Source organism: Ochotona princeps, chromosome 16 (genome assembly GCF_030435755.1).
Source record: "Ochotona princeps isolate mOchPri1 chromosome 16, mOchPri1.hap1, whole genome shotgun sequence".
NCBI lineage: Eukaryota > Metazoa > Chordata > Mammalia > Lagomorpha > Ochotonidae > Ochotona > Ochotona princeps.
Window position 1 is genome coordinate 15,346,138 of NC_080847.1, and position 27,837 is coordinate 15,373,974.

The 27,837-nt window shown below is 40.9% G+C and overlaps 1 protein-coding gene across 1 annotated transcript; it reads left to right on the forward strand.

Annotated features, from left to right (window-relative positions):
* NAE1 (NEDD8 activating enzyme E1 subunit 1) lies at positions 1-27,341 on the forward strand. The gene is made up of 20 exons (XM_004583911.3): positions 1-157; positions 4,683-4,786; positions 4,889-4,949; positions 6,235-6,265; positions 7,667-7,738; positions 7,935-8,014; positions 8,904-9,013; positions 10,749-10,858; positions 11,995-12,057; positions 12,445-12,508; positions 12,825-12,916; positions 14,968-15,027; positions 15,119-15,252; positions 17,115-17,190; positions 17,469-17,508; positions 19,446-19,532; positions 19,883-19,975; positions 22,244-22,358; positions 22,441-22,490; positions 27,101-27,341. The coding sequence occupies exons 1-20, from the start codon at positions 105-107 to the stop codon at positions 27,208-27,210; spliced, it is 1,605 nt and encodes a 534-aa protein (XP_004583968.1). The 5' UTR covers positions 1-104; the 3' UTR covers positions 27,211-27,341.
* The last annotated feature ends 496 nt before the right edge of the window (positions 27,342-27,837 follow it).

Sequence of the window (27,837 nt, forward strand, 5' to 3'; positions counted from 1 at the left end):
GCAGGAGGCGGTGGCGAAGGCGTGCTCAGGGCGCCTGCGCGCTCGTGGAGCCGGTGGTGGCGCTTTGCCGCGGCTTTTCTCTTCTGTGCGCGGCGGGCGCGGCCATGGCGGAGCCGGGGAAGCTGCTGAAGGAGCAGAAGTACGACCGGCAGCTGAGGTGAGCCGGGCCTCACCGAGCCCAGCGGGCGGGCCAGCGGGGCCCTCTGCGCCGGGGCCGGGCCTGAAGCGCGCGGACGACGCGTGGGGGCCTCCGTCAGGGCGCCCGCCAGGCCGGAGCGGGGCCTGGCCGTGCAGGAACTAGGGCTCCGGGTTTCGGGCTGCGGAGCGGGGCCTGGAGAGCTCAGCTAGCACCTGCACTGCCGTCCCCAGAAGGGCGCAGCCGCGCGGGGTGCGGGTCAAGGTACGCGGTCCCTAGCGTCCAGCCGGGTCTGCAGGGCCGCGGCCCGTCTCACCTCGCCGCGCTGCTGCCCTCCATCGCTTCGTTTTGGTAGAATTGGCGGTCGGGGTGGGAACCAGAGTATCCCATCTCGGACACTTAGAACGGCCCTGGGCGTTAGGTTTTGTTCCGAGTCAGCGCTGTCCAGTAGCAAGACCAGAAATACGATTCCTAGTGTGTGTGAATCACGTATGTTTGCAACTGCAAAATTTCCAGTAGCCTCATTAACAAGTTAAAAAAAAGGTGAAGCCGTTTTAAACTAATGGTTTATTGAACCCAGCATGCTCAAAATACAACCATTTTGATGTGGCAGTTATGGTACATTTACAGCATGTTCAGAGTCCCACGTTCCTGGTGTGCAGTAGCCGCCTGGAACCAGTGGCTACATGGAGGGACAGTGCGGGTGTGAAGCGCTAGGTGGTAGCTGGCCACTTCCTACCCTCGCCTGTTCTGGCACCACCCAGTCAGTATTGGGGGCGAGGGGGACGAGTTGTTGATGCAGTGGAAGAACGGTAATTCTTGGCACCCTTCTTCTGGGGCCGTCCATAGGAGGCAGTTACAGGAGCAATAGGCTCCTAAGGATTGGAACTTTATTCATTTGCTGAGAGCTGAACAGAGAGCCCACTTCAATTTTTTTGTTTTGTTTTTCAAAGAAGAGAGGGAGAGACAGAGATGTAGAGGTGTCATCCGTGCGCTGGTTCACTCCCCCAGATGACCACACATGGCCAGGCTGAAGCAAGAAGGCAGAAACGTGGTTCTGTCTCCCACATGGCTGCGAGGACCCTAACACTTTGGCTTTCTTCTGCTGCTTTTCTCAAGCTCTTAGTAGGGAGCTGAATTGAAAGTGGAGCAGTTGGGACTTGAACTGGTGTCGATTTGGGACATCTGCACTGCAATCAGTGACTTTACCCGTGATCCCGCAGTGCTAGCCGCTGTCGTTGAGGCTATTTAAACAGCTGGGACACATGCAGGTTTTTACTGAAGCCCTCCTATTGAAAGGCCACACTGAAGCTTTCACAGAAAGAATGCCAGAGGAAAGCAGTGTTGTCTGCGAATGGCTTTGTAGTAAATGGGATAAACTGCTGCCTGCGATACCGGCATCCCATATGGGCGCTGTTTTAAGTCCTGCTTGAACTCCACTTCCCATCCAGCTCCCTGCTAACATTCCTGGGAAAGGAGTACAAGACAGCCCAAGTGCTCCTACTCCTAAATAGCAAATCTGGATGAAGCTGGCCACTTGGGGAGTGAGCCCAACGGATGGAAGAATGAGTTGTCTCAACTGTCTATAACTTTGCTTTTTTTTTTTTTTTTTAGAGATTTGCTTTCTTTTTTTTTTTTTTTTTAAATTGAAAAGTCAGATATACAGAGAGGAGGAGAGACAGAGAGGAAGATCTTCTGTCCGTTTACTCCCCAAGCAGCCACAACGGCTGGAGCTGAGCTAATCCAAAGCCAGGAGCCAGGGTGCAGGGTACCAAGGCTTTGAAGCGTCCTCGACTGCTTTCCCAGGCCACAAGCAGGGAGCTGGATGGGAAGCGGGGCTGCTGAGATTAGTGGGATCCTGGTGTGTGTAAGGCAAGTACTTTAGCTGCTAGGCTACAGTGCTGGGCCCAACTTTGCTTTTTTTTAATTCAAAAATTTTTTATATATTTTTATTTTGAATTTTTGAATTATGTGGTACAGTTTTGTATAGACTGGGATTCTCCCTTAAACTCACACCCCCCCCCCCGACAGATTTTCTCCATTTTACTACAATGGTATAGTCCTTTATAAGGAATTACAATTCCATCAGTCTCTTATTTAAGTGTACCCTGATATTGCTGGTGCAGACAATGTCAGACATTCCAGCATCCCATTGTCTACACATTTCCAACAGTTTCATTGGGAATCCATTTTTCGTCTGGAAGCAGTAATGAATGTTGCCTTATACTCCCACATCTGGATATGGTGGACCCCAGTACTCCATTACTATGTACATTTCCATAATTGAGAAGCCATGAAACAAGGTCAACAACTGGCATGAGTTAGAACAACCACAACAGCAACAACGATAAAAGCAAATTATAGCACCATGAAGAAATGAAATAAAATACGAAATAAAATGAAATAAATTATGAAATAAAATGAAAATGAAAAAATGAAATAAAAAATACATGAGATTAAAAAAACAGTCCAGCCAAGTAGTGATTCACAAGGGCTTGGTTCTCCTGAGGCTGGCAAGAGTGAGCGAAAAGATTGCTTTCTTATTTGAACCCTTGTTTGGAACATTTAAGGCAGAGAGGCACCAGTGTGTGTGTGTGTGTGTGCCTTCCTTCCTTTCCTTCCTTCCTCCCTCCCTTCCTTCCTTCCTTCCTCCCTTTCTTCCTGTTTATTGAAAAGGTAGATTGACAGAAGGAGAAAAAAAAAAAAAAAACTACAGAGAGAAGGAGAGAGAGAGACAAAGATCTTCTATTCGCTGGTTCACTTCCCAAGTGTCCATAATGGCCAGAGCTGATCTAAAGCCACGAGCCAGGAGCTTCTTCCAGGTCTCCCAAGTGGGTGCAGGGTCCCCAGGCTCTGGGCCATCCTCCACTGCTTTCCCAGGCCACTAACAGGGAGCTGGATGGGAAGTTGGAGCAGCAGGGATACGAACCAGCACCCATATGGGATCCTGGTGCGTGCAAGGTGAGGATTCTGCCACCGTGCTATACTCGGCATCAGTGTTCTTAGGATAACATTCCAACTACCCAGGCCATCAACTACATAGGTCAGGTGTCTTCTGTGTGCCCTACTTTCATGGAAATAAAGGGATTTTTCCAGTCCATCTGTTTTTTCCAGGTTATTCTTTCATTTGATAGCCCTTTAGCTGTCTTCTATCTTGTGCCAGACGTGGGACTCCAGCAGTGGACACAGGACACAGAATGTGTTCTGGGGTCTTCTGGAGCTGTAGCTGGAGTAGAGTGATGAATGATCAACAGATCGAACACTTGTGAAGCGGTTATTGTCATAAGTTCTGGAGCATGAACCAACTTAGGGTGACAGAAGGCAATTTTTAAGTCTTTGTGCTAGTCTTTTGGTCAGCTGATACTGTCTAGCTATGAAAGAACTTCCTATACTGACCAAACAGCAGGTTTCCCAGGTGAAGGGAATCAGATTGTCCTAGAAGTCACCATCCTTGTGTGATCTGTATCTTGTCCTGTTAATGATACCCCCACATGAATCAGGTTGTATCATAGGTTTCTAATCCTTATTTAATCTTCATTAATGCATGTGTCTATTAATCCTATTAAAATGTTCACTCGATACTATTTATTTGAAAGGCAGAACAAGAGAGAAGGATAGACGTATCTTTGATCCATTGGTGGATGAAAAGCCGCAATAGCCAGGCGTGGGTCAGACCAAAGCCAGGAGCCAGGAGCTACATCCTATGTGGGTGTTAGCAACAGTCCCCTGTGAACCTCCAGGGCACATCAGCAGGAAGCTGGGTTGTAAGCAGAGTATCCAAGACTTGATTGGGTGGTCTGTTGTGGGATACTGACAGTGGGAATGACAATCCCATCTGCTGCTCCACAGCTCTGGCCCTGGGTGTTACATTTTGAAGCATTGCTGTGGAAGTAGTGTGAGGCTTCTCAGATAATAGTCCAGTTTTCTGGGTAATGCTTTTGCTAGCTCCTGCAGACATTACAATGTAAAGATTTTAGATGCACTAGTAATTTAAGGAGAAATGATTTAGAGAAGAGACTAGGTTTTAAGTCTAAGACACTTTGTGTTGGTGAGTATATCTAAAGATCTTCTGTCCTGCAGGTTATGTGGTTATTATTAAAAAAAAGTAACGGGGGCTCGGCAGCGTGGCCTAGTGGCTAAGGTCCTCGCCTTGATCCCATATGGCCGCTGGTTCTGATCCCGGCAGCTCCACTTCCTCTCTATCTCTCCTCCTCTCAGTATATCTGACTTTGTAATAAAAAATAAAATAAATCTTAAAAAAAAAAAAAAAAAAAAAAAGTAACGGGTAAGGAACCAGGTGGGAGGCCCAAGTTTCTAGTTGTGAATTAGCTCTGCCCTAAAACTGTTTGAGACATCATCAACCTGAGTCTTAAATTTCTCAGCCGTACAATCCCACAGTAACCTGCATTTCTCCCGCATAAGTTTGGTGTGGCTTTCACATCGTTTACACTGTGCAAGACATTCAGAGATCAAGGTCACTGTTGAGAAAGAAAGTTGTGTTTTCATGACAGTTCTTAAAGATGTTGCATTGTGCCTTGTTTTGCAGGTTGTGGGGTGACCATGGACAAGAGGCTTTAGAATCTGCTCATGTTTGCCTGATAAATGCAACAGCCACAGGGACTGAAATTCTTAAAAACTTGGTACTACCAGGTAATGCTGCTTGGCAATTCTGTTCTAAACTTATTTCTTTAACATTTTGACCTAGAAGCACCTGTTTTTCATTGATCCCCTGGTATTCGTTTTCTCTCCCAGGTATTGGTTCATTTACAATTGTGGATGGCAATCTGGTCAGTGGAGAAGATGCTGGAAACAAGTATGTTCTGTTCTTTTCAAATACATGCTGGGAAGACGGCACACTGTCCTGCTAGCATGAGGCTGTCAGGGTGACCTTCACTTTCTGATAGAATTGCTCCTCCTGTTTAGAGTTGTGGTGAGGGGGAAGTGGGTTAGTACAGGTAAACTGCTAGTCCAGTATCTAACAGGTAGAGCTTTACTAAAAGGCATGCAGTCTATGGTCTTTGATATTAGTGGGAAGAAGTAGTCATTGTTTCTGTATTTGTGAAATCTGGATACTTCCTAAGCCCTTGTACTGATTCCTAAGTGTTAGGCCATAACGAATAATAATACATTTTTGAATTACCTTTGATTTGTGGTAAAACAAAAACAAAAAAAAGGTGGTACCTTTAATTTGTGGTACCTTCTAAGATTAGCTCAGGTTGTTTTTGCTATACTACGCATGCTGTAATAATGATGTTTATCAATGGCCTGAGTATCATTCTTCAGTTATCATATTTAGATTCTCACGGCATTCTTACAGTTGGACTTCAAGTTTACCTTCTCAGGGTCTTGAAGCCTGGGATCTCCCATAATATTGATCAGTAAGCAACAATGAAAAAATGCAAGGAGAACTGGGGTTTAGTTGATATTTTGCTTTGGGATCTGTAAAGTCCCGGTGCTTTTGCTTTGCTTACCTGTTTGGTTGGAGCAGGATGTGATCAGAGAAAGGTTTCTTTTTATTAGGGAGCTAGTGAATTCATGCCACAAAATAATGCCTTGCAGCCACCTGCATCCTACCTGGGCCTTAGGCCAGCAGGAGGGTATGCATGGAGGAAGCTTGGATGAATCTCCCAGTTACCTGCAAAAGTGAATGCTTCAGTGTGGCATGATCCACAGTGGACCTCTGCTTCTAGGGAGCATGAATAGGTGTTAAGTGGGCCAGAGGGCTCCAAGGGAGTTTGAGAAATGGACCACGTGAGGTTAGAAGTCCTCTGCTGTAAGACTTCAGTGTATATGTTATGGATTTCCAAGCAAGGGCCATAAGCTGGTGGTGTTCAAACTTTTGCCCGGGAACCGTTTTACTTTCAAGGCATCTCTTAAATTTGTATTCTGTAGTGTATATTTTTGGAAAATTTGAATTACTGGCCTGTCTTTGTTTATAACTTTCACCTGATTTTCTTCCTCTGAGAAGACTATTAGAATCCGTAATTGAGATACAGGATTTCTATGCTATGAATGAAATATAAGCACTTTTACCAACAGTTTTTTCCTTATAGTAAAATATGCCTTTAATTTTTTTCTTTTTTGTTCTTCCACTTTAGTTTTTTCCTTCAAAGAAGCAGTATTGGCAAGGTAAACCAGTAAATTATAGAATGTGGATGTGTGAGCATTGGATTATACCACTGTGACTTAATTATCTGCAAAGCTTTGACTTAAAAGAGCATGTCATATGTCATTTCTATGAGAAAAAAAAAACCACTAAGTTAGCTCATTTTCCTAATCATATAGATCTTTATGTGTTTGGTAGTTTAACCATTTAGAAGGAGGGAGGCAGATGTTGTGATGTAGTAGGTTGAGCTGCCCTTATATGTGACACTGGTATCTCCTACTGTGTATTGGTTCGTATCCCAGCTGCTCCTCTTTTGATTCAACTCCCTGCCAAGATGCCTAGGAGGGAACAGATTTTGGCCCAAGTACTTTGATCCCTGCTGTCCATGTGGGAGAACTGGATGGAACTCCAAGCTTCTGCCTCCAGCCTGGCCCAGTCCGGGCCATTAGGGCCACTTGGGGAGTGAACCCAGTGAATGGAAGTTCTTTTGATCTCTTTGTCTCTTCCTCTCTCTGTCGTTCTGTGTATCAAATTAAGTAATAAAGTTTCATTTTGTTTTGTTTTAAGGAATTTTGTAAGTACTGTCTGTATCCCACATCAAAGCTAAATCTTTAGTAATGTTCTTTCACAGAATGAGCTATTTTTAAAATAGGATCAACCTAAGAAAATATGTTCTAATTTCTTTTACTTTTTCAAAAAATATATTTACTGATTTGTTTGAAAGGTGGAGTTATAAAGAGAGAGAGACAAAAATCTTCCATCTTCTAATTCACACCCTAAAGCTTCATCCAGGTGTGCCATATGAGTGGCAGGGGTCAAAGTGCTTGGACCATCTTCTGGTTTTCTCAGGTCATTAACAGGGAGGTGGATAGAAAGTGGACAGCTGGGGCTTAAACTTGGACCCATATGGGATGTTAGTGTTGAAGTGAGCAGCTTTTCCTGCTGCACCACAATGTGGCTCCTGGAGTATTAATAAGAGTTTTATTCACATTAGCTATAAGATCCTTTCATAATACATATTTCAGATAAGAAATCTTACTAGATTGTACCAGTTAAATGAATATTCTGAATGGAAATGACTGCTAATCATTGACTATTATTGGGAAGAATTGAGGGTATGGGAAGTTAGAATGACTCTCAACTTGATCCAGAATATCCCTGTCTGATGCTCAGGGCTTTTCTGTCATTTCATCAGAAAACCAGAGTGCAAATAATGTGATCGCCTACGAATTCTGGATGATGATGTTTAACTCCATTTTAAGTAATGCTCTGATTGAGTCTCATCCACAGTGGCAAGCAGAATTGTCATGTCTGTGTAGGAAATGGGGCAGGTTTATAGTGTGCTTTGCCTGATTTGTAAATAGGGAGGTTATGTTGCACCTAAGTTTCTTCTAATTCAAGCCAAATACTTTATTTTTAAAAAGAACCGAGCTCAAGCTGCCATGGAATTCTTACAAGAACTTAACAGCGATGTCTCTGGAAATTTTGTGGAAGAGGTACAATATATACATGCATTATTACTTTTCTGAAATATAAGTGTTTAACAATACAAAACCTTAGAGATTTAGAATTTTATGTCTATGTCGTTTACGTTTAGAATCTTTGCCTCATCTGTTCTAAAACAGCTTAACTTTTTTTGCCATGTTTAATATGATTGTGAAATTGTTGGATTTTTCCCTTTGTCTTGTTTAGAGTCCAGAACACCTTCTAGACAATGATCCTTCGTTTTTCTGTAGGTTTACTGTTGTGGTTGCAACTCAGCTTCTAGAAAGGTAAATTTTCATGTGGATATGTGTTTAATTTAATCTTGGAGGTTTACTTGGTTTTATTGTCTCTGAACAGTCTAAGATTCAGTTCTGAAATTCTTAAATTCTGTAGAAACCTTTCACTTGAAGCTCTTTTACATCTTTGAACGATGGGAATATGGGATGGGAAAGAGACGAATAGGGGGTACAAAACTTTTTTGAATGTATTTAGAGCAATTAAATGGGACAGTGATTATTTTTTGTGTGTTTTTTTCTTTTTTATTTAATTTATTTTTTAGTGAGCTAGTTAGGGTGCTGGCACTTGGCCTGTGGTGAAGACTGTGGCTTGGATGCCTGTCCTACATCAGAGGACAGTGTACAGTCCCCCATTGCAACTCCCAATGACAACTTCTTGTTTATGTGGCCTCAGAGTGGGCATGGCTCAAGTGGTTGGGTTCCTGCCCCCATGAGGAAGACCTGGATTGAGCTCCTAGCTCTTAGCATCAATCTCAGCCATTGCTAACATCTGGGCAGTGAGAGTTGGGAAGTCTGCCAGTCAGCCTCTTAAATGAATAAAAGCAAAAACGAAAGCAAAAAACTAGTTGAAGTTGATTAAAGGAATTTTGGGGGTGTTGTATTCATTCAATTTTTAAAGTCTTTTTGTCTGTCATTGACTTGTTCGGAAAGTATCTTTCAATAACATTCTCCGTGATACAACAGTTTAGAGTTGTACACTTTTCTTTGAATCTGCACCCTTGTGGAATTGCTTGCTTTTTTGGTATGTTCTTGACCTGCTTATGTTAATGCAGTGAATATATCTCTGCATTTATTATTTAGTAAGAAAGCTGCTTTAAGGCATTTTTGTTTTGGCATGTTTCATATATATCCATTTGCTTATGTTTCCTTTCCCTTACAGTACATTACTTCATCTAGCAGATGTCCTCTGGAATTTCCAGATCCCTCTTTTGATTTGTAGGACATATGGACTGGTTGGTTACATGAGGATCATTATAAAAGAACATCCAGGTACAACTGAGGCGCATATGGGGCCCGCCGCTGGTTGCTTCAGCTACAGATTTAGAAACTTGACAATTTAAGAAGTCAGTTTTAAATTACAAAGTCAGTTTGTAGCAGCATGTCATTATCAGATTCAGTATGCTTTTAATCCACTATTTTCTTCAGGTAGTGGTATTACAGGAAGATAGAAAGTGGAAGATAACAACAGGTAGAGCTTCTTCCTCCTTTGGATGCCCAGCAGCTGTCCAAGTACCTGTCTTTTACCTGCTAACCAGCATAGAGTTTGTAAGGCTGCCGTGGAAGAGAGCCACAGTGTAAGAATCGCCCTGTCACAGAAGTGACACTACCTTTTCCCCTTCCAGTCTTTCATGCAGATCTCACAATCCAGTTCCACACAGAAAGCAAGGTATTGGCCTACATATTGTTTCTGAAGACAGTGTTAGGAGAGACCAAAGGCATTCATTAGCAGGCCTGTATCAGTTCAGGGATGATGTTAGCCTCTGTGTGATTTTAACTTAGGTTCTCATAAATTTTCAGTCAGTGTACATTTGTGCCTTTAACACTCAAGAAAGTGTTTTATTCCTTTGCTAGGAATGAGCCACACGCCCTGCTGGTGCTGTGACAGTTCTTCACATTGATAGCAGCATTGGGGAGTGTCACCTGTGCAGATAGGGAGTGGCTTGTCAGAAGTTTCAGGAGTGAGGGTGGGAGTGGGGTGGCATTTAAGAATTATAAGTGGACAATGACCAAAAAATTATTATTTTTAAAAAGTGAGTCACTCTGAATTTGAGAGGGGAATGAATGGATTTAAAGAGGTAAAGATTGGGGGTAGGTAAGAGCAAGTGAAAACTCCTGACTTAGGAAAGATGTTTTAGGATGGGGAGGAGAAGGGTTAAATAATGATGAAGATACCCCTGCTCGCTGCATACCTACCTGTTTATGTGGGTTGTTTATTTAATGTGTATTTAATGTTTCTGAGAAAGTGCTGTATCTTTATTGATGGTGCTGAGACACAGAAATTATTATTACCTGACTTATTGCATAAGATCATGTTGCTAACAAGTGACAGGAGGAGCCCTGGCTCTAAATTCTCCCTGTGCCTTCCCATGTGGATGCTGTGTGCCAAGTGAGGCCAGGAGGTGGGGACCGGCTGACATGGGAGCCTAGGAAGCAGGAAGTCAGGATGACCATTGGGTTTTGAGGGAAGAGGTCTATTAAGAAGGCAGTGAAGCTCTCTTTTGAAGGCCAAAAGGAGGGTAGATTGTTAGGTGTTACTTTCCAATTAAGATCAATTCTGCTCTAAGGAATTTTCTTTTTTAATTTCGTTAAAACTTACAACCCATCAAAGTTTGTGCATGTTGCTATGTGTAAAGTATAACTGCAAAAATCTTGTAGGTCCTGAAAATTAAAAATTAGAGATTCCTTTCTTTATTCCTTTTTTCCCTTACTGCCTTCCCTTTTCCCTTCCTTCTTCCTGTCTTAATATTGAAGAAGTAAAGTTTAATGGAAATGAAATACACTCCGTAGACCAGATGGACATCTTAGAAAACAGCTGAGAGTCCCATCTGCATTCATACTGGAGTTTTTATGTATTTAGATGTGGGCTGTCCGTTTTCTGCCACCTCCTCACTGTCTGGGATGTCTCACTGAGTAGAGGGCAAATTACAAGTTTCTAAGTTCCTGTAAGGTGCTGTTGTGCCAACAGTGTTTTTAATTAAGCTTCCCTTTTTGAATTGCTTCACAGTAATAGAATCTCATCCAGATAATGCATTGGAGGACCTACGCCTAGACAAGCCATTTCCTGAACTGCAAGAACATTTTCAGTCTTATGATTTGGATCATATGGAAAAAAAGGTTTGTAGTTTTGTGCCCTTACCATTTAGATAGACTTAAAAAATTTCAGCCTGATTTTTTGAATTATACTAAAATGAGAAGGTAGTATAAACTTCCATTTTCCTATCATATAGATTACTTAGTATAGTTTTAGTATGTTTATTTTTAGTAACTTTATTTCCCTCCTAATTTAAAAACAAACTTTAAGAAGTATATAAACTAAAAGTTTGCCAACTGGGTCAAGAAGTCGGACATTTTTCTTCATAGCGCTTTCTTCAACAAATGTACTTTAGAATGTACTTTAGAAAAGTTGGGATTTGGGTTGGGTGTTTGCTGAAATTGATTCTGTTTGCAACTTAGTTGTAGTGTTTGAAAATTATTAAGGCAGCTGTATTCTTCCTTAGAGAAATCATGACATTTATAACGAGTAGATAAAAAATGTATTTGCTTTTCGCACTTAACTCAATTGCCCATATTTATTTGGCTCCTCAGGAAACATAAAGGGTCCTCTTTTCTCTCTCTTTTTTTTTTTAATTTTTAAAATTTTTATTGGAAAGTCAGATATAGATAGAGGAGGAAAGACAGAGAGGAAGATCTTCCGTCTCATGATTCACTCCCCAACTGGCCGCAACGGCTGGAGCTGAGCCAATCCGAAGACAGGAGCCAGGAGCCTCTTCCAGGTCTCCCACTTGGGTGCAGGGTCCCAAGTCCTTGGGCCATTCTCAACTGCTTTCCCAGGCCACAGGCAGAGAGCTGGATGGGAAGTGGGGCTGCAGGGACACAGACCGGCGCCCATATGGGATCTGGGCGCATGCAAGGTGAGGACTTTAGCCACTAGACTTATGTGCCAGGCCTGGTCCTCTTCTGTTGGTCTAGGATTGATGTCTGAAATCAAGCGATCTGAGTCATTGTAACCCTTGAGACTGTTTTCTTGCTTGTGAAATAGGAATAGTCATAGTACAAACCTTGCCATCCGGGATTCATTTGAACACTGCCTCTCAAAAAAATGTGTAAATTTTATTAAGCCGGTTCATTCTTTTCTGTCCACTGCTTTGAATATACTAGATGATTGTAAATGCTGTTTTTATTAAAAATGTGTTTTGTAATAAAGAATTATGGTAATTTATACTGACATTTTCTTTATATCTCAATTTTAGGACCATAGCCATACTCCATGGATTGTGATTGTTGCTAAATATTTAGCTCAGTGGTATAGTGAGGTAAGTCTTTTTTTTTTTAAACAAGAAATTCTGTGTGATTATTTTTACTTTATTATAACGATTTCCTTACACGGAATATGGTTTGATTTTTTTTTTCCCCCTTAGGAGGTTTTAGAGCAAATGGGGTATTTTAAAATTCAAGTCTAGCAGTTCTTCTGTGGTTGATGATACTTTTACTAATAAAGTAAAATTTGAATAAATGTCATCCTGGAACCAACAGTGGGTGGTGAATGTAGAGGGCTGGCCCACAGGTTCTGTTTTCTGTCAAGTGAGCCCTGAGGTACAGACTGAGGAAATCTCAGGTGGAGGATGGGGGAGACTTTGGACTCTGAATTTCTGTATTTTGAGTTTTATAACTAGATTCTTAAATTTTTTAAACCAATATAGACAAATGGACGAATACCTAAAACATATAAAGAAAAAGAAGACTTCAGAGAGTTGATTAGACAAGGTAATAGTATGGAATGTGTATAACGAAATATTGTATAAAGTTGGAAGTCAGATTGCTTCAAGTAGATACTGATGGGATTTCTGTTGATACCTTAATTAGAGGATGACATTCTGAGCTTCTGTTTTGCTCCTCTTTCTGGGGGCGGGGTGGTGAAGGAACCACTTCTTGTATAATTTGAAGGAATGATGCTAAGCTCTGTTTCTTAAGTTCCAAGATGCTGCTCCCTTCAGAATCTGACAAGGGTGTTTGTGTTGTTGAGGAAACAGGCATGAGAAGAAAAGGGCTACTGTTTGCTAATTAGTTCCTGTTCTGATAGGAATCCTAAAGAATGAAAATGGGACTCCTGAAGATGAGGAGAATTTTGAAGAAGCTATTAAAAATGTGAACACTGCACTTAATACAACACAGGTATGAAAAGGGTGGCCGTGTGATTCATCTAAGATGCTTTCTGACGGCAAATAGTTGATTATCATGATTTCCATCAATATCTTCTAAATACATAGTTAGAAAAAAGCATTTCTGATACAGCTTAAACCTGTGTTTGTAAGAGTTTTTGTTGTCCTTGTTAAAATGAATGTCAGTGCTTCAGCATATAAAGCTGATAACAGTAGTTCATATGACTTAGTTGAGATTCGTGACTTGTGAATTGTAACTACTTAGAGGTAAAAGTTATAGAATGAAGGTGATGTTTTGTTGGCCCAAAATAGTGAAAATCAAATTGTGTTTCTCTGCATTTGCTTGACAGCAGTTATTTGGACATAATGGGAGATGTTCTTTGTTACTTGTAACATTATTTGGAGGATAATTTAGGTCTCTTTTGTTTTATTGCGGCTTTGATGTTGATTCTGACCAAAGAGCTTTGGAATAATACACCTGGGTAGTTTAAGTTCAAAATTTCTTACCGTTTAAAAGAGTAAAATTTTTTTTTTTCACATTAGGAAAACAGTTAAGTTATCATTACACACAGAAAGGCATTGTTGCTGAGTGGTGGAGGTGTGTGCTTTGCATATCTGTTTCCTGGGGAGGTGTACATTTTATATCCTAATTGGGTTGATGGGTGAAAACACATAAGTATACTTAATCGGAAAACATCAAATTGTATATTTAGGGTTGATTTCACACTAAATATATAATTTACCCCAATTTAAAAAATACAGTGTCCTGATGGTTAGGGCATAGTAAGTAAGCAAGCACATAGAAATGTACCAGTTGCTGTGAACAAAATTAGAGCAGAACAAAGAGGGTCAGCCTGATATGGTGGAGGGGGTCTAGGATTGGAAGGCAATTTTACGATGAGGGCAGAGTTGTTTTTAAGCAGAAGCCTGGTTGAAATGACCTGCAGAGGTCTGTCTGTCTGGTAGCTGCCCAAGGAGTAGCAGCACCTGTGCTGAGGCCCTGAAACAGCCTGTGTGATTGACGTGAAGTGGAGCCAGCAGAAAATGTTGAAGAAGCTGAGGCCAAAGGCCAGATCATCCTGGGGCCTCATGGGTGATTGCATTTAGAGCAGGGAATGGACCAATAGACCTTGGTTTTCTAAAATATCATCATTCTGGCTCTTCTGAGGCAATCAGAATGTCAGGGATCAAGAGTGAAAGTATAGACCCAACGCAACAGCCTCGCGGCTGAAGTCCTCTCCTTGCACATGCTGGGATCCCTTGTGGGCACCGGTTTGTGTCCCAGGAGGCTGTTTGGGAGACTGGAAGAGGCTCCTGGCTCCTGGCTTGGGATCAGCTCAGCTCCAGCTGTTGCAGCCACTTGGGGAGTAAATCAGTGGACGGAAGATCTTCCTGTCTCTTTCTCCTGTCTGTATATCTGACTTTGCAATAAAAATAAATAATTTTTTTTATGTGAAAGTACAAAGACCAGTTAAGAAGTTACCACTAAGAGATTTCTTTTTTCCACATACTAGAATCAAAACCTATAATTTGTGTAGTTAGTTATTAATAGAAATCCTTCTGGTACTGATTCTAGACAAAGCTAAATAAATCAGAAGTTCATGTTTGATACAGTTTGAGAATTTAAAAAATTATATGAAGAACTAGAATTGGTATCAAAAGTGGGCACAGGGCCCAGCACGGTGGCCTAGCAGCTAAAGTCCTCGTTTTGAATGTGCTGGGATCCCATATGGACGCAGATTCTAATCCCGGCAGCTCCACTTCCCATCCAGCTCCCTGCTTGTGGCCTGGGAAAGCAGTCGAGGATGGCCCAATGCTTTGGGATCCTGCAGCCGTGTGGGAGACCTGGAGGAAGTTCCTGGCTCCTGGCTCTGGATAGCACAGCACAGGCCGTTGCGGTCACTTGGGAAGTGAATCAGCAGACAGAAGATCTTCCTCTCTGTCTCTCCTCCTCTCAGTATATCTGAGTTTGTAATAAAAATAAATAAATCTTAAACAAAACAAATAAAAAAACAAAAGTGGGCGCATTCTTAGTATTAATAAGTGTTTCGTTTCCTTTACTAGATTCCAAGCAGTATTGAAGATATATTTAATGATGATCGTTGCATAAATATCACCAAACAGGTAATAATAGCCAGGAATAAAATTTTTTTTCCTAAAAGTTCATTTCAAAGTAAGGTGCATCTGAATGTTAATTTCTTCTTAATTATTCTAGACACCATCATTTTGGATCTTAGCTCGTGCCTTAAAGGAATTTGTGGCCAAAGAAGGTCAAGGAAATTTACCTGTTCGAGGCACAATTCCTGACATGATTGCAGATTCAGGAAAATATATAAAACTGCAAAATGTGTAAGTCACTGTACTCAAATAATTTTAACTGACAGATTAATTTTTTTTTTTTTGGTAAGATGAACATTTTATCACTCAGAAATCAGTCTCTTAGGGATCTCATTGCTTTAGAAATAAGCTAAAGAATTTAGGGGAAATATTTTTTCCCTTCAAAGATTTTTTTTCTGCTTGAAAAGTTTTTGGTTGAAGCAAAATTGAGTGGAACATGCATTGAATTCCTATATATCCTCCAGAATTTTCAGATTTCATGATAAAACTTAACATTTCATCACTTACTCTGAGCTCTGAGCTATTTTGTGTAGTAATTAACAACACATGCGTTGGGTTTAAACAACCATGTGAGAAAGATGCTGTGATCATCTCTGGTTTACGAAGAGGAAACGGAGGCAGACAAGGTAAATGACAGTACCAGGGTTTGAGCTCCATGAAGCCTGGCTCCAGAGCCTCTGCTCTGAGCCTTGGCCATCTCTTGCAATGTTATCTCTGTTACAGAACTGTGAAGCCTTAGTTTTGGTGGACTTTTTGGCATTTGATGTGTCCATAAACGACAGGTAGACACCTGCCTCCCAGGTGTCAGTGGCTGGAACATACATAGACTGTTCTAGGGATGTGTCTCAGTCACTATTCCCCTGGTACTGATGCATCCACGGCTGTAGGTTTGGTTTCCTCAAGGGTCAAATGGTGTCGCACAGGGATGTTGCTTCCCCAGACAAACTACCCTTCATGCCAGTTACTGTCTAACAAATCTTAGTTTGTTGGCTTAGCCTGTGACTTCAGCTTGAGGAAAAACAGTTGAAGGTAGAAAAAAGTGTGGCCTCGTGTGGGAGATAGTTTAGCTTACACAGTGATCATTTCTAAATAGACCTTAAGAATATTTTTTACATGAATTTATAAATAGACAGTTTTGAAGTATCTAGCTTTCCTTGGATTTGACTTGAATGGGGTAACTCATGTTCTTCAGTAACATGTTTTCTCAGTTCCTGTGTCAGAGGCCTGGATCTTGGCTCACTCTAGAAATTCTTAAGTTGGGTTCTGTTCATTATACAGGGGGCCTGGATTTTAGGGGGAGTGGGGGGCTTATTGCCAACCCTGAAAAAAACCCCAACTTCTTTTTTTTTTGCATTCATTTTTTTTTATTGATTACATTGCATTATGTGACACAGTTTTATAGGCATTGGGATTCCCCCCACTCCTCCCCAAACCCCCCCCCCATGGTGGATTCCTCCACCTTGTTGCATTACCACAGTTCAAATTCAGTTGAGATTCTTTCATTGCAAGCATCTATCAAGCATAAAGTCCAGCATCTTATTGTCCAGATAAGTTCAACGGTTTGTTGGGGAGACCATCTCTGGTCTGAAGGTAGAGCCGGCAGAGTATCATCCTGATCAATTAAAAGCCCCGACATTACATCAGTAACAATTTATAACGTTATGGAATTAGTTGACATGGTATTGAGTAACCAATATGTTAAAAGACAAAAAAGGAAAAAAAAAAGATTGCAAGTTCTGAACCACATCCTGTGATTTCTACATTGACATTTCAATTATTAGTTTATATACAGCTGAGTTTGATACACCTTAAAATGGCTATAGATTACTATTCAGCTGTCTCATGTCTATTTTAATTTTAGTATTTAGCAGTTTATAGCATTGAAGCATGATTTTGCTGAACCTGGCTGTTTTTCGAAAACCTCAACTTCTAACAGGTGCTGCTGGTGGTGTTTCCTGGCATTTTCACATTTCATGTGTTGCCAGACTCAAGGTATCTCATGAAAAGAGAATATCTGTTTGCTTCAGAGTGATAATTTAAATTCTGCCAGGTAACAGTTGTCCTAATAGTTGCTGCTGCTTCTCTGTCCCTAGTTACCGTGAGAAAGCAAAGAAAGATGCTGCTGCTGTGGGTAATCATGCTGCCAAATTGCTACAGTCCATTGGCCAGGTGAGCTGGTGGGCACTTTGGTTTTGCCATACGTCTCTGTATAGCCTGATCATGTAATTCTAGCCAGAAAGGGTTTCACTGGCTCTGTAATGCTTTGGACAGAGCTCTCATTTGCCTGTCTAGAGTGAATGTTAGCGATAGGCAAACCATGCTGTTTTTCAGGCACCCTCCCAGCTCTTGGAGAAAGCCTTCCCGTCTTAACAGTGATTGGCTTTGTGCCACATCCTTTGTTAATCTTTGCTGTACTGGAGCAAAAACCTGCCTTTATCTCTTTACAGGCACCAGAGTCCATTTCAGAGAAAGAATTAAAGTTGCTCTGTAAGTCTACTTAGCTTATTTTACTTTGTAAAAACAAAAATTACCACAAGGAACATTTTCTAGGAGTTCTAAATATAAATGGTTGGGATTCTGAATTTTCTGTGGTTTTAATGGATAGATATGTAGCCATTAGGTAAGATTTTCCCCCCCTCTTTCTATAGAGGATACTTTAAGACTGTCTCAGCAGTAGAACATATCTACCTATGACAATGCTAAAAAGGCTTGAAGGTCCATTAATTGAAAATTATCGTTAATGCAGAATTATTTTCATCTTGGTAATTTTAAGTAATTTGGGAAATTTTATTTAAAGAGTTTGAAGTCTTGAGTTACATGTACATTGATGGTTCTGGTTTAAAAACTCATTTTGGTCTATGTTGAATGACTGATGGAATTAAGGACTGGTTGTCTAGTTTCAGAGTGGCTAGGCTCAGAGTTTTCTCTGTGACTCATATTCTTTTATTCATGAAATAAGTTTAAAAATAATTTTTTTTTCAAAACAATATTTTAAAAATTTCTCTTACATGTCATCTGAAGATTTTTCCCTGGATCTATTATACATAGTTCCTACAAAGGTTTATATTCTGCATACTACCTGTCTTTTAAAAAATTTGTTTTTATTTTATTTGGAAGACAGAGAAAGGCAGAAAGACCTATCTACTGGTTCGATTTCCCAGTGTCCATAGCATGGTGGGGGCTGAGCCAGGCTGAAGCCAGGACCCTGGATGGAGTTCAAGCTGATGTCTCCCACATGGATAGCAGGGACCCAAGAATTGGGTCCAGCACCTGTAACCTACCAGGGTACAGTTTAATAGGAACCTGGAACTGAGAGCAAAGCTGGGATTTGAGCCCAGACACTCTGATAAGGGGATACAGGCATCCCAAGTGTTGTGTTAACCGTTTTGCCATACGCCTGTGTTCATGTTCCCTATTTTACAGTAGACTTCCCTGTACAGTCAGCCTCCCTGTTTTGTGACTTTTCCACAGTATCTATTTAGGCTCAGTCTTACTGTTTTGTGCCATTGTGTAACATATACTTTGTTTCTGAATTTGTGTCCTATTACACAGTTGCAAACTAAAAGCTTGATGTTGGTTATTTGAGAGTTTGCTGTTCTGTTCTGTCTGTGTTAGGGCATACTGAAAAATTTCCATAATGTAAAACCTTAAAAAATGTAAATACCAAGAACACAGTATTAACACTATTTTCTTTAGGACTATTTTTCCATAATATGGAAACACGTTTATTGAGCCATTTCAGGCATTGTGCTATGTATTTTATATGCTTGTCACATTTGATCTATAGAAAACTCTAAAAGGTAAATAGTATTGTCTTGAAGTTACAAATGAAAATGGAGCTCAGTGAGGCACCTTTTTAACTAGCACTGACCTGGTTGTAGTGCCAGGGATACAAATTTAAGAGGATTTGTGTCCCATTGTCTTCTCTACTAATTATTAGGGCCAAAAGGAAGACATTTCTTTTACATTCTGTATCTGTGAAAGATACATAGAAAATTTCCTGGGCCCAGCACCATGGCCTAGTGGGTGACGTCCTCACCTTGAATGTGCTGGGATCCCATATAGATGCCGGATCTAATCCCGGCTGCTCCACTTCCCATCCAGCTCCCTGCTTGTGGCCTGGGAAAGCAGTCGAGGATGGTCCAAAGCCTTGGGACCCTGCACCCGCATGGGAGACCTGGAGGAAGTTCCTGGCTCCTGGCTTTGGATCGGCACAGCACTGGCTGTTGCGGTCCCTTAAAGAGTGAATCATCAGATAGAAGATCTTCCTTACTGTCCTCCTCTCTGTATATCTGACATTGCAATAAAAATAAATAAATCTTTTTTAAAAAAAAAGAAAAAATTCCTATTTGTTAGCTGTCCTTTGACTTGGAATATTTATCTATCCACAACCAGTGTTTCCATTATTTCTTTCTTGTGTTCAGGCAGCAATTCTGCATTTCTTCGAGTGGTAAGATGTCGATCCTTAGCTGAAGAATATGGGTTGGATACAATTAACAAGGATGAAATTAGTAAGTGTCAGAACTTTTGATGCTAACTTGATTTTAATTTAAAGATGCAAATTTTAATTTACATATTGTATAAACTGAATTTACATGAAATGATGTTTGTTTTGCTGTGTGTGGTATGCTGTGCGTAGGAGCTGAAGTCAGCATGCCACTGCTTCAGTCAAGATTGTGTCTGAGACTACAAGATCTCAATGTGTCTCCTTTTGCTGTTAACTCATCATTTTCTATTTTATTGTTAAAAATACTTAAATATTTTGTAGTGATTTTGTGTTCATCTTGAAATTTGAGTACGTACTAAACTTAACATGGTTAGTTGTGAATTAGTGAAATTACACTGAATTTTTCCTCTGCAGTTTCCAGAATGGACAATCCAGATAATGAAATAGTATTATATTTAATGTTGCGGGCTGTTGACAGATTTCATAAGCATCATGGTAGATACCCAGGTAAGAATATCAAGTGAATTGCCAAATATAGCAAAATCTTGAATAGACATGTAAATTGAATCTTGCATGTTCTCATGGTGTTTTCAAGGTGGTACTGGAATGTAATCAGATGGCACCTATAGTTCGTACCAGTGAAGATTTTTAAGTGTAACTGTTTGCAAATAGTGTTCAGTTCTAAATTATTGCAGGAGGAATGTCGTAGGATGCATGTAAAAGAAAGCTGTTTATTTTTTTCTATCAGTTTGCATAATTTACTACTGAGATGCACACTGAGCTTAATTTAGTGGACCAGGAAAACCACAGAGGTTTATGCCAGTGACTTCTTGGCATTGCTTTGTTTGGTATACATTTTTTAAAGGGATTTCTTTGTTCCGTGTACATTTTTGTTATCTATAAATGCAATAATTAGAGAATTGGCATAATTTCAAATATGTAAAGTTGTGTAGAATATTTTTATCTTTGTTGATAGTTTTAGTTGTCCAGGATTATTGCATAATAGCTTATCCTATACATATCCTAAGATCTGTTGCCCTGTCTATTGCCAGGTGACCCTAAGAGCAATGGGCAAGTCTACCAGAAGAAATAAAAGGAATAAATATCATGTGTATATTGATTTTTTAAAAAATGTGATTTGATAAGATTTGAGTTACCTAGATTACATCAGACCACTCCAAAACTTGGTGGTGTGAAATAATTAGTGTATTATCTAGTAATTTTGTGGATTGATGGGGCTCTGGCAACTCTCTCTGGGGTGGGGCCAGTTCCTGGAGTTGCATAGTGCCCAGTGCTGGAGTCATCTGAATGAATGAATTAGATGTGCAGGAAGACATTTTCACTCAGGTCTCTGTCACCTGAGGTAATGGGAGCATCCCAGGGCTGGTTAGGCCTTTCTCTCTTCACATGACTAGCTTGGGCTTGACAATGCTAGGGTAAGTTTCTTCTTTTTCTTTTTCTTTCACTTTTTTTTTTTTTTAAGATTTGTTTCTTTTTATTGGAAGGCAGATTTATAGAAAGAAGGAAAGAGAGAGGGCCTGGTGCAGTATCCTGGCGGCCCCACTTCCCACCTAGCTCCCTGCTTGTGGCCTGGGAAAGCAGTCAAGGATGGCCCAGCGCCTTGGAACCCTGCACCCACGTGGCAGACCAGAAGAGGCTCTGGGTTCCTGGCTTCAGATCAGCTCAGCTCCGGAAGTGAATTAATGCGTGGAGGATCTTCCTCTCAGTTTCTCCTCCTCTCTGTATATCTGACTTTGCAATAAAAATAAAATAAATATTAAAAAAGAAAAAGGAAAGAGAAAGATCTTCCATCCATTGGTTCACTCTCCAAATGGCTTCAATGGCTGGAGCTGAGCTGATCCAAAGCCAGTAACTTCTTCTAGGTCTCACATATGGGCCACCCTGCATGGCTTTCCCAGGCCACAAGCTGAGAGCTGGATGGGAAACAGAGCAGCCAAGACATAAACCAGCATCTGTATGGGATATGGCACTTGGAGGTGGAGGATTAGCCAGTTGAACCATCATGCCAGCCCCTAGGGTTGGCTTCTTACATGACGACTTGCTTTCTAAAGTTAGATCTCTAAAAGCAACGAATGGAAGGGACAAAACTGTCTGGGTTTGCCTTGTAAGTCACCAAGCATTATTTAGATTGTGTTTTGTTGGCTTCACGGAGACCAGGGGAGGCTTTTGGCTCCTTCCTTCAGATTGGCTCAGCTCCGGCCTCTGTGGCCATTTGGGGAGTGAGCCAGCAGTTGGAAGATCTTTCTCTCTGTGTCTCCTTCTTTCTGTAAGTTGTAAATTTGCTTTCCAATAAATTAAATAAATCTTTAAGAGATATACATATATGGACAGTATCTAGCATCCATAAATGTTTTATAAATATTACCTATTATTGTAGCTTTACTTCCTCAAAGTCATTAAATTTCTTATAAATAAAAAGGATCATGATTTGCATGAAGGGTATAAATAGAGCAAGTTTTTTTAATTTATTCAATTATTTTATCAAGTAATTATCTTGTGCCATGTGCTTTTTGGATGTAGAACAGGGAACTTTAATTGAACTCAAAATTTTAATAGGTTTAATGGGTCTTTTATTATAGATATATGATATTTGCAAATGCTGATCTCATGTTTCCCATTATTTTTGTTTTATCTTAACTTCTATGCTTTACTTTTTTGAATAGAGCAGCTGAAACTGAATTAAATAGACAGTAGCCATTAATTTTGAGTCATACTTTAATGAAAATGAATTTATATATATATATATTTTTTTAGGAGTGTCTAATTATCAAGTTGAAGAAGACGTAGGAAAGTTGAAGTCTTGTCTCACTGCCTTCCTTCAGGAATATGGGTTATCTGTGATGGTGAAAGATGATTATATCCATGAATTGTGAGTATCTGTCAGGGCATTTGAGAGTAGTACGCAGCTATCCTCAGGCTCTACTAAGGTCACCTGTCTTTCTTTCCTGTAGTTGTCGTTATGGAGCTGCTGAGCCACACACCATCGCTGCCTTCCTGGGGGGTGAGTTCCAAGCTGAGACAACTGTCATCTGTTGTTACCTAGTAGTTACTAGTTTAATATGAAGTCCTCTTTTCTTAGCTGTTTTCACTGGAGTATCCTGCCACAGTGATTTCCTTCAGACTGTTCTCTGTCCTTCCTTCTGTCCCTCTGACATCCATTTGGAATTCCGGAATAAGCACTGATTCTTTGAAGGTGTTAATTCTGATGCTGTCCCTCACTTAATCAGCGCTCTGCCGCACAATGCACATTCTTAGGGTCCTCAGAAAATAAGGCCAAGAACTTAACTGGACATTAAAGATCCTGCGTTTTGGTTCTGCTTAACCTTTTGATTACTTCTACCAAGTTCATTGCTTTTCTGTCAGAAATGCCCTTTGATTTTCTGCTCTTGGATCATTGTTCCTCTGGGTCCATTCGCCTTAAACGTCTATTTTCTGCGTGTCTATCTAGAACTTACCTGTTCTTCAAGGCACAACTCAAAAATGCCATCTCATTCATAAAAATTCTCTTCTTCTTTCACTTCATTTATTTCTCTCCCTTAGTTTGTACTGCTGTGTCATAATACTATAGGCTGGGGGGGAAATAATTCTATAGGCTAGGTGACTTACAAACACCAGAAATTTGTTTTTGACAGTTCTGAAGCCTGAAAATTGGAGGTTGGGGTGTGGTAAGCACCTAAATCCTGGGTTCAGGCCCTTCTCACTGTGACCTCTCACATGGTAAAAATGTCAAGAGAAAGCATAATAGTTTTTTTTTTTTTCTTTTCTTTAATATTCATTTATTCATTAATTACATTGCATTACATGACTGGGATTCCCCCCCCTTCACCCCAAACCCTTCCCCCATCATGAATTCCTTCACCTTGATGCATAACCACAGCTCAAGTTCCGTTGAGATTCCCTAATTAAAAGTTTACACCATACAGAGTCCAGCATCCCACTTGTCCAGTTCAAGTTCAACGGCCTCTTAGGGAGGCCCTCTCAGGTTTGTAGGCAGAGCCAGCAGAGCGTCACCTCGATCAATTAGAAGCTCCAACATATCATCAGCAACAGTCCAGGTATGATGAGGCTGGTGCAGAGTCCACTGATTGACATAGTCCGTCTTAGGGTTTCCCCTTGTCCAGTTTTCCGCTGCAAGCATAAAGCTGAGGTGGTTGATTCATCTACTCCATTTTCCATCTTTTTTTGATTAATGCTTTGATTCCTCCATTTTGTTCAGGGGAATCCCCCTAAAAAAAACTTTGAGGCATTCCCAGTCCAGGCTCCTACATGTACTACTAGTAAGCACAGTGCCCGCCACCGTCCATCACTCCGATCAGCTGATGGTTTTAACCCCTGGGTTGGTTCTCTTCTGAGCCCCGACCTCTATTGGAACCAATGAGTATCGCATCTCTCCCCGGCTCTGCCCATCACACTCTCGTCCCTCACCTAAACCAGTGGGAGGAGTGCTGGTCGGGTGTTGCATTCCCTGCTAGCACAGGCCATTTCACCTTGGCATTTTGTGTTTTATACTGTTTTTTTTTTTTTTTTTTATCGCAACCAAACCCGGCCAGGCCCCCACACAGTTTCAGCACTTGGGCTTGCCAGTGGATGACGTGAACCGACTCAGCCTGGTCTGCCCCAACCCGAGCCAAGTGTATTCCAGTGGGTCACATTCCAAAGCCTCTTCTGGGTTATTTACCTCCATGCTTCTTGCGTTTATTTGTAGAGTCAGTGTCCTGTCAGAGGAACTGTTCAGGTTCCTCCCTCCGACTCCTTCATGGTGTCGGGCTTCACGCATTCCAGCAGGTCCTTCAGCCAGCTCTGCTCTTCAATCCATTCTGGTTCCTGTTGTTGAGAGTTTCAGCCCAGCCACGGCTCGTCCATACCCACGCATATCTCATATATGGCTCAGATGGGGTTGAGGCCTAGCCGAGCCCGTCCAACGTCTATCCTGGTCCTCCGGAGCACCAAACTGTGCTGTGGTCTAATCCGGCATGGTGCGTCAAAGCCGAATTGATATTTGTGCCAAGGGATTACAACTGTGACCCGACCAGAACTCAGCCTCCCTCCAGTTCCTGTGCCCCTTAGTGGTAGGCTCCACGCAGCCAAGGCCTCCACCACGAAAGCATAATAGTTTTTAGGGAAACACAATTCAGTCCATAACATCTTTTGAGAAGACGTTGTGGCAGTGTCAGACTGCTATTTAGGATGCCGGTATCCCATGTCTAAGGACCTAGGGTCAAGTCTTTCCTCTGCTTTGGAGTTAGAGTCCTGCTAATGCTCTCCCTGGGAGGCAGCAGGTGATGGGTCAAGTACTTAAATCCGTGCATCCACGTGGGAGAGCCAGATGGAGCTCCTGGCCTTGGCCCAGTGCAGCCCAGCCCAGCTGTTGTGGGTATTTGGAAGATCAACCCGTGGATGCAAGATCTGTCTCTCTGCCTTTCAAATAAACAAAAAGTAAAGAAAAATTTTCCTCTTCTCCTTGTGCTCTTCTGTAGACTGAGCTATTTGCTTATGCCATTTTCCATCTAGATGATTAACTCTTGGAAGTAGATACAGGTCTAGTTAATATTCCGTGGTTAAAGTGTAATAATACAGACCTAAATTAAGGCTGGATCTGGATACTTTATTTGAAACTAAAACACAACATCTTGTACCAAAATAACAATCAGCTGATTCATAGAAAAAAGCTAATAATTCATATTAGCTTATTCATATTTTAAAAAGAGGTTGCATGACTAGAACTTGCCTGTAGTAGAAAAAAGTATAAATGGATGTTTCTTTATCTCTTTGTATTCTGTAGCATCTTGCACATGCTATTTTATTCCTTGTCTTCTTCCAGATTTTGTTTAAATATGATCTCTTTGAGGCTGTCCTTGACTCCCTCTTTACACTGGGATCCCTCTTGTACTCCTGACCCCTTCCTTGCTTTTTCTTCTTAGCCATCATGGTCATGTGATATGTTATACATTCTATTTATTTGTAAATTATCTGTCTCACTGTTAGACATAGGATCCATGAGGGCAAATGAATCTTTTTTGGCTTTTTCTCCCTACTGTATCTTTTCTGCCTAAAACATTATGTAATAGAGTCTTAGATTTTACTAAATCTATAAATAGTTGTGAAAGAAAAAGGTTCTGATTATAAGAAAAAAAAATATTTTTCTTGTTGGTTTTTTAAAAATGGATTTGATTTTATTTTGTTGCAAAGTCATATATACAGAGAGGAGGAGAGACAGAGAGGAAGATTTTCCACCCAATGATTAATTCCCCCTAGTGGCCACAGTGGCCGGAGCTGAGCTGATCTGAAGCCAGGAGCCAGGAGCTTCTTCCGAATCTCCTACATGGGTGCAGGGTTACAAGGCTTTGGGCCGTCCTCAACTGCCCTCCCAGGCCACAAGCAGGGAGCTAGTTGGGAAGCGGAGCATCTGAGATTAGAACTAGTGTCCTTATGGGATTCTGGTGTTAGCAAGGCAATGACTTCAGCCACTAGACTACCATGCTGCTGGGGGTCCTATTTTTTTAAAGATTTATTTATTTATTTGAAAAGGCAGAGTTAGAGTTAGCAAAACGATCTTCCATAAGCTGGTTCACTTCCCAAATGACCATAGTGGCCAGGGCTGGACCAGAGCAAAGCCAGGAATCAGGAACTTCATCCAAGTCTCCCACATGGAGTGACAGGGGCCCAAGCACTTGGGACATTTGCTGCTGGTTTCCCAAGCATTTTAGCAGGAAGTTGGGTTAGAAGTAGACCAGGTAGAGCTTGAACTCACAAGTCATATGGGTTGCTGGTGTTATGGGCAGTGGCTTAATCTACTGTGCTATGATGCCAGTCCTCTTGTTTTGAGTAATTATTGAGACCTGACAATGTCTTCTGTAGCTCCTTTATAAATTAAAAAATCCATTTAGAACATATATATATTTGTCTTTTTTTTTTTTTTTTGGTCTAAAACAGGCACAAGGTAAAAATTCAAATGCTGGGACTGAAGAGTATCCTTGAGAATCCTTTTGCCTCTTTATCCATTTAAAAAGTTCTGTCAGCCAGGCTGCAGTTACAACTTTGCTTTGTTTGCTTCCTGTATCTTGCTGATCCATTTCATTGTTTTAAATAATAATATCCATTGTATGAAATATCTAAAATAAGAGCTGGTATGATAACCTAGCAGCTAAAATCTTCACCTTGCACGCGCCAGAATCCTGGTTCATGTGCTGGAGGCACCGCTTCCCATCCAACTCCCTGCTTGTGCCTGGGAAAGCAGTCAGACAGCCCAAAGCCTTGGGACCCTGCACCCATATGGGAGACACGGAAGAAGCTCTTGGCTCCTGGCTTCAGTTGGGCTCAGCTCCAGCCGTAGTGGCCGCTTGTGGAGTGAATCAACGGAGGGAAGATCTTCCTCTCTGTCTCTCTTCCTTTCTGTATATCTTACTTTCCAATAAAAATAAAAAAAGGAATATCTAAAATAAGACTATTATAAAAATTATACTTTAAAATTTTTATATGACTCACTATGCTATGCCTGTTTTGGATTACTTTTAAATAACTGCCTTGGCAAAGGTTTTGTGCAGAATTGAATATGTTTATATCACTCTTGAAAATCTTTTGAAGGTTTACTTTTCTCTTCTTTCTTTGTAGGAGCTGCTGCTCAAGAGATTATCAAAGTAATCACCAAACAATTTGTAATTTTTAATAATACTTACATTTATAGTGGTATGTCACAAACCTCAGCAACTTTCCAGTTATAGAATAAGCACCTTATGTTATGTTAATGATTGAAACTGTAGTTGCCTTCAAATTGCCTTGTAGTCTGTAAAACTAAGCTGAAGGAAAGCCATCAGATGGTTTCCTTAATAAACATTTTTCTGATTTGTAATAATGTGTCTTGGTCTCTGTGGGAAGAGGGTGGAAACAGTTATTTTCCCAGAGACTGGCAGCTGTCCCTTCCAGTGAAATTCATTAACAGATGGATATGCTGTGTCAGGCTGCTTACCACAGAAATAACTTACATATATATTTTTCTTACCATGGTAAATAATCAGAGTAAGCCACATTCAGATTACAGCTATGGATATGTTAGGAACATTTGTTAAAACAACTAGAATTTTAAAGACTATTTCAGAATGTATAGTTTTATCAGAAAATAAGACTTCGTTTATGTATGTGTTGTTACCTAACCTTGGGTTTTACTGAGTATACATTCTTAAATTTTTATGCAGTCATTATATCCTCTGTACATAAAAATCTTAGATTTCACTTACTTAGGGACAGACGTTTGGCACAGCAGTTAAGACACGGCTTGGAACACCAGCATCTTTTGGTATCAGGGTGACTTGGTTTAAATTCTGTCTTAGGACCTGATTCCAGCTTCCAGC